Source organism: Vigna unguiculata, chromosome 5 (assembly GCF_037176805.1).
Source record: "Vigna unguiculata cultivar grain cowpea cultivar isolate G323 ecotype 2 chromosome 5, ASM3717680v1, whole genome shotgun sequence".
NCBI classification, from domain to species: domain Eukaryota; kingdom Viridiplantae; phylum Streptophyta; class Magnoliopsida; order Fabales; family Fabaceae; genus Vigna; species Vigna unguiculata.
In genome coordinates, this window is record NC_140796.1 from 21,458,747 (window position 1) to 21,466,303 (window position 7,557).

A 7,557-nucleotide genomic window follows, 5' to 3' on the forward strand; every position below is an offset into this window, starting at 1 on the left:
CATCATTTTCCATATCCAATGAAATAGCCAAAGCTGTGAACATTTCTAGGATCTGTTTTCACCATTATCAAGTTCACATTCTCGCACACAACTCGCACACGAATGAGCTTGGCTTTCATCTCCATATTCATACCCTCATCTAACAACAATATTAACCGAAACCCCAATTCCAGTGCCAAACACTCAAGTCTTTATCTTCTCCAATCAGCCACAACCAATCACAGCAGAGAGATGAACAAAGGAGTAGAAACCCTCGCTGGCGGCAAGGCCACCGACGATTCGGAGTTTTGAATGGAACAGGATGTCGCCAGTGATATCTCTGACGGCAGTGACGCGGTGCAGTGGCCACGGGTGTGGCAGTTCTTGAGCAGTAGACGCGTGATGGCAACTCCTAGCGCGGACGTCGATCTCGTGAGAGAGAAGGAGAGAAGGGGTGGCTTTTGCCATCGACGGTGAAGGCTCCGGTGGTAAACGACGTGGCCGGCGACGACTTTGGCTGACGAAGATCGTGTGGCAGCTTGTTCTTGGTTGGCCATAGGACTATATCGCGCGTTGGAGAAGGAGAAAGAGATGTGTCGCCGGTGAGTGATGGTCAGCATCGTCGCCGGCGTCCCTGGCCTGCCGGAACGGTGCAACGCAGGTGGGTGTTGTTTTGTTGGTCCTATGAGTGGGTGAGGCTCTCTGGCCGTGAGTGAGAGTGGTGTGAAGGAGAAGAAACTCTCTTTAAGGTTTTGCTTTTTGTGTTTAAGAGTTTTTTTGGGTTGGACACTCTATTAACTTTCTACACCACTGTTTTAATGTTCTCACACTACTGTTGTTACTTTTTCAGCCCTTGTTTCATTATACATACACCTCCTTGCTGATGGCATCACTATTTTTACTAACCCACACCCTTATGTCATTGTGCGCTATTTTTGTTGAGTTTTGTTTACTTCTTGCACCATCATGTTTACTGACCTCACTCCCTCTGCATTTTTATTGTCACTTTTGGGCTTGTTTTATATTATACTTGTTGCACTCCCATCTCTACTAAACACACCTCATCATACTTTTCCTTTTTTACTTTGTGCACTCCCACATGTGATAATCCTGCACCTCCTTCGTCTTTGTTTATTGTCTTTGGGCCCGTTGTTGTATCTATTTTGTGCACCCCCACTAACTACTCATGTACCCTCATATTTTTGTTTTCCACTTTCACCCTTCTTAATTAAATTGTTTCTTTTTATTTATTTATTTATTTTTATTTATTTTTATTATTTATTTATTTATTTTCTTTTATTTTATTTTATTTTTTATTCCTAGAAAACCAAATATTTGAAAATTATTAAAAATTTCAAAAAAAAATAGAAAAAATCTAAAAAATGAAAAATATTCTCTTTCACTTTATTGTGTCTGTCCGGTCGCTCGCACCGTGTGACACTCATTTTCAAAAATACCAAAAATAGTTTTTCTTTCTCTTTTCGTGTCTGTCTGACCGCTTGCGTCGTGTGACACATATTTTCAAGTAATTCAAAATACCAAAAAATATAAATTTCAAAATATGAAAATATCAACATTTTCAAACAAACAAGCTTTTAAAGAACTACGTAACCTTGATTTCTCATTTTCAATGACAATACGTAGGACCAAGCTCAATCCTTGTTGGGCCCAAAAAATTAAAAAAATATTTTTGTTTCTTTTAACATTTTTGTCTTGTTATTTTTGGGGGAAATTAACATTTTGAAAACCACATCAACTTTGCATTTTTAATTAAAGGTACCGCCCTCGGGCGGGCGTTGTAGGGTGTTAACACATTCCTTACGCGTAACCGACTCCCGAACCCAAAACCTTGGTTTTTTCGCAGACTTGTCTTATTTTTATGGTTTTCTATAGTTTTCTAGAAATAACTATGGTGGCGACTCTCGATCTCTTTTTAAACCCGTTTTCTTTTTCGGTTCGCCTTCCCGTCGCGATTCCGATTGCGACATGGACTCAAGTGCGTCATTCCATACTACACCTTCCTTATAACTATTATCTAACTATATTCTAGGAATGTTTGGGAAGGTCTACCTTGCAGATGGAAAATCTCTTGATATTATAGGAAGAGGTGATATCAATATCAGAACCTCTAATGGAAGTGTGTGGACTTTGGATAATGTCAGACATATTCCTGCCTTAAAGAGAAACTTAATATCTATAGTGTAGTTGGATGATGAGGGGCATTACACCACCTTTGGAGATGGACATTGGAAGGTAATGAAAGGTGTAACATCCCTAAGGAATATTACTGATATTAAATAAATAAAAGTTCTAAATCCAACAAGTGCTGCATTTAATATAAACTATTTCCCAAAACACGGGAAATTTAAAAACTTTAAAAATTAAAATCCATAAGTTCAGGAGTCCACAATTCATAAAACCGAATTAAAAGTAAAAGACTCCCAAAGGGATTATATAATTTTCTCAAAGCTAAAAATGTAAACATCTATATACATATACAAAATTATCCCCGTGGTAGCCCTCGCTCCGCGTCTAAGTGTCTCCTGGCCCACCTGTCACATCATCTACTCCCGAATAACAAGTTATCCAATCATCGCCACACACACACAGAAAGGGTGAGCTATGCACAACATATATAAACAAAACATGATATAAATATGTTTCCCAACCCAAAATAACATAACTAACTTTATAATTTCCAAATCACCCAAACCATGACCTCATAGTCCTTCATGAGTCATATGCATCAACTAAGTCTTGGGACTTCCCTGTGGCCCCACGAAACTAACTCATTTGTGGTCCAACCCTATGAGCCTATCCCGCTCATAGTCCTGCCCTACAGACTTCTCGTCTATAGTAAAACATCCAAGTCTCACACTTGGACCCTGGCACGCACACAATCACCATACTATGGACTCCTCGTCCAATAGTAGCCGACGGAAACATAACAGTTCCTTGCCCATCGTGCGCCCGACACATGCAATCACCATACTAAGGACTCCTCGCCCATTAGTAGCCGACAGGAACTCAACCAGTTCCATGGCCATCATGTGTCCAACCACCAAGCAGATCCCAGACCCCTATTGGACTTAGTCCTTCAAGCCCAAACATCACACCACATGCATATGCAATCCATCCTTTTGATAAACAACCAAAACACACACTCACAAACATATGAAACACATTAACTCGCATAAACTTGCTTAGGCTAGGGACCCCTCGCCAAACTACGCTCTCAGCCTCGCCTAGGCTAACCCAACTCGCCTGAGCGAGCTTAAAGCAGAGACCACACCACGTTATCTCGCTTAGGCGAGATACTCTCGCCTAGGTGAGATCATCTCTCGCCCAAACACCCATCTCCAACTCGCCTGAGCTAAAACGCAAACAAAGCATCACACATGGTTACGACATCTCGCTTAGGCGAGGCCACCTCGCCTGGGCGAGATCCTGGTCTGCTCAAAACCCACAAACCCTCGCTGAGACGAGAAATCGCGCTCAATATGAGAACATTTCCTTGCTATCTCGCTTAGGCGAACCACTCTCGCCTAAACGAGAGTGTCACTCGCTCAACAATAACACAGCTCGCCTAGACGAGCTACAAGACCTTTAAATCATAAGAGTAGCTCTGCAAATTCTCGCTTAAGCGAGATGGACTCGCTTGGGCGAGACTTGCAGGGTTTTGCCTCTATACACGCACACAATCATTCGAAACATACCCAAACCAATCCCAAATCGTAACCAAACATGTTCAATCAATTTGTATCATCAACAAAGCCCTATATATATATATATATATATATATATATATATATATGCAGTGCAACACATTTGAATCCTCTGAACCCACATATTGGCCATAACCCAAAAATAACAACACCAAAACCCTCATTCTAATTATATAATGCATCACAAGGTTATGCACACAACCTCAAACCAATCAGACTCTCAAGCACTGCACATTATACACGAATTTCATGCCAAACAAAAATCAATTGTGAAATCCATGACACAGAACCATACACATATTACTTGAAGCTCGATCTCTCCCCCGGATGAACCATATAGCCAAGAGAAACCATGAACCAGAATAGAAGAGCTTGCTCCACCCATGAGTAAATATTTCGTAGTAGCCTCATTAGACCGTACATCTTTCTTGGTATATCCAGATAGTAGATAGGAACATAAACTGAAACATTCTAGAGCTACAAAGATAGTTATTAAATCGTTAGCGCCGCATAAAAGCATTCCTCCTAGAGTTGTTGTTAATATGAATAAGAGAAACTCTGTTATAGCCATTTCTGTACATTCAATGTACTCTACGGATAGAGGAATACATAGAGTTGAACATAGTAAAATAAGAAATTGAAAGATTTCGTTGAAATTGTTCGTTTGGAAATTTCCTCCCTCTTGCTTCAGCCCTCGCACACCCAAAATTCTGCCCACACTCTCAATTTCGTGGGCTTAATGGCTATTCAAGTCCCTTCTTGACTGATTTTTCAGCACCTAATAGTTACCCTTCTGCTAGGTTTTCTTTAGCCCTTCACATTCATACCACAACTAATAGCTACCAAAAATAAAGCTTATTCTTTGCCCACCAAGGTTTGTACCCATGACCTTCCACTCATAAGGCCAAAGCACAACCACTATGCCAATTCACATTCGGTGATATACACACTCAACATACGTTTACATTTCAAGTTCCACACTCTTACATATTAATAAAACAAAGCATAAAACAACAACACATAATTGGCATACATAGGACTCAAACCCAAGTCCTCTCACACAAATCAAGTACTCTCAACCACATGAGCTAGTACTTTTCCACGTCACATTAAACAACAATTAATGTCATAAAGACGCCTTCCTCCCGCATTTATTAATTAATTAATTATTTAATTAATTAATTTTCCCGGGTCTTACATTACCCCCACCTTTTAAAGTTTTCGTCCACGAAAATAAGACTTACCAGTAAAGAGATGAGGATAAGACTTCCACATGAGGTCCTCAATCTCCCACGTCATCTCCTGGGTTGCCTCGTCCCAGAGAACCTTCACGGTCTAAATCTCCTTCCCTCTGAGTTGTTTAACTTGAGAATCTAAAATTCTCACCGGTCCCACTCCAATAGTCAGATTCTCACGCACCTAGACATCATCCTGCTCCAGCACCTGAGTAGGATCCGCCACGTACTTTCTCAACTGTGATACGTGGAAAACATTGTGTAGGTTTCTCAAGTGAGGTGGCAATGCAATCTCGTACGCCACCGGTCCAATTTGCCTCGTAATCTGATATGGACTGATGAATCGAGGGGTCAACTTCCTCAACTTCAATGCTCTCCCAATACCTGTTGTAGGTGTAACTCTGAGGAATACGTGATCACCCGCCTCAAACTCAAGTGGCCTCCTCCTCTTATCTGCGTAGGATTTCTGCCGACTCTGAGTTGCACGCATCCGATCCTGTATTACCCTTACCTTCTCAATAGTCTGTTGTAAGAACTCTGGACCAAGTACCACAGCCTCCCCATCCTGCTGCCAACACAAAGGAGTTCGACATCTCCTGCCATACAAGGCCTCGTAAGGTGCCATCCCAATGCTGGAATGGTAGCTATTATTATAAGTAAACTCCACCAACGGTAGCACATCACTCCAAGTTCCGAGGTGATCCAGAACACACGTTCTCAATAAGTCCTCCAGAGACTATATGGTTCTCTCAAACTGGCCATCCGTCTGAGGATGGTAGGCCAAGCTCATTCTCAACTGCGTGCCCAAAGTGTTCTGCAACGACTGCCAAAACCTCGAGGTAAACCTCGGCACACCATGTAATCTGACGACCTCCCTGACATACAACTCTGCCAATTTATCTAGAGACATCTTCTGATTAATAGGTAGAAAGTAAGCGCACTTCGTTAATCTATCCACTATTACCCATATGGAATCATGCCCTTTCACTAACCTCGGTAGGTGAGTAACAAAATCTATGGAAATGTTGTCCCATTTCCACTAAGGAATCTCAAGAGGCTCTAACGTACCACCTGGCCTCTGATGCTCTATTTTTGCTTTCTGACACACTAGACAAGATGCCACATAATCTGCTACATCAGTTTTCATACTAGTCCACATGAAAGTCGCCTTCAAATCCTTGTACATCTTAGTCATACTTGGGTGTATGCTAAGACGGCTCTTATGCCCTTCATCCAAGAGCATTTTCCTCAATACCCGACTGCTGGGTATACATATCCTCTCTGAATCGCAAGATGCCATCTCTACCCATCCTGAAGTCTCTTCTCTTCTCTATGCCCAACTCACTAATGATATGCTGCAATTCCTGATCCTTACCCTGTTCCACCCGAACCTCATCCAAGAACTCATTAGTGATCCTCAACATGCTGCACTGTATGTGATTTGTCTCCATATCCAATCCCAGATTCATATCTCGCAGCTTCTCAATCAACTCCAACTCCTTAATCATCATGGCAGACACATGAGATTTCTTCCTGCTCAGAGCGTCTACTACGACATTAGCCTTACCCGGATGGTATAACAGCTCAAAGTCGTAGTCCTTCAGGTATTCCATCCAGCACCTCTGTCTCATATTCAATTCCTTCTGATCAAACAACTATTTCAAGCTCTTGTGATCACTGAATACCTGAAATTGTGCCCCATACAAGTAGTGCCTCCATGTTTTGAGAGCAAAAACCACCGCCGCAAATTCTAAATCATGTGTAGGATAGTTTTTCTCATGCACCTTCAGCTGACGAGATGCATAAGCAATAGGCCGTTTCTCCTGCATCAACATACAACCTAGACCCTGGTATGAAGCATCAGAGTATACCTCAAACGTCTTGGCGGTGTCAGGAATAGCTAATATGGGTGCAGTGGTCAATCTCCTCTTTATATCCTTAAAACAGACCTCACACTCGTCTGTCCATGAGAAAGGTTGGTCCTTCCTAGTGAGTTGAGTCAAGGGACTCACAAGCTTGGAGAATCCCTCCACAAACCGCCTGTAATAACCTGCCAGGCCCAAGAAACTCCTCACCTCAGTCACAGTCTGTGGCCTTTCCCACTTCACCATTGTTTCAATCTTCGCTGGATCCACCGATATACCTTGGGCTGAGATTACATGGCCCAAGAACTGTACCTCATCCAACCAAAACTCACACTTTGACAGCTTTCCATACAGTTTATGCTCTTTGAGAATTCCTAGCACCACTCTAAGATGATATGCATGTACATCCCGACTATCCAAGTATATCAGTATGTCGTCAATGAACACGACAACAAACTGATCCAGGTATGGTCGGAATATCTTGGTCATGTAGTCCATGAAAATAGTAGGAGCATTTGTCACCCCGAACGACATCACTACATACTCATAATGTCGGTAGCGTGACCTGAACGTCGTCTTCTACACATCCTCTGGTTTGACCAAGATCTGATGATATTCAGACCTCAAGTCAATCTTAGAGAACAGTGTGGCTCCCCTCAGCTGATTTAACAGATCGTCTATCCTCGGCAGTGGGTACTTATTCTTTATGGTCAGCTTATTCAACTGACGGTAATCCACACATAACCTTGAACT

General features: G+C 42.1%; 1 protein-coding gene across 1 annotated transcript; it reads right to left on the reverse strand.

Moving 5' to 3' along the window:
- Window positions 1-5,123: 5,123 nt before the first annotated feature.
- Window positions 5,124-5,564, reverse strand: LOC146886227 (uncharacterized). The gene has a single exon (XM_085673352.1). It carries the CDS (start codon window positions 5,562-5,564, stop codon window positions 5,124-5,126), a length of 441 nt encoding a protein of 146 aa, XP_085529478.1.
- Between the last annotated feature and the right edge of the window lie 1,993 nt (window positions 5,565-7,557).

Excerpts from the sequence above, each read along its gene's own strand:
- LOC146886227 (XM_085673352.1), bottom strand. The coding sequence starts at position 5,564 with ATGGCACCTTACGAGGCCTTGTATGGCAGGAGATGTCGAACTCCTTTG.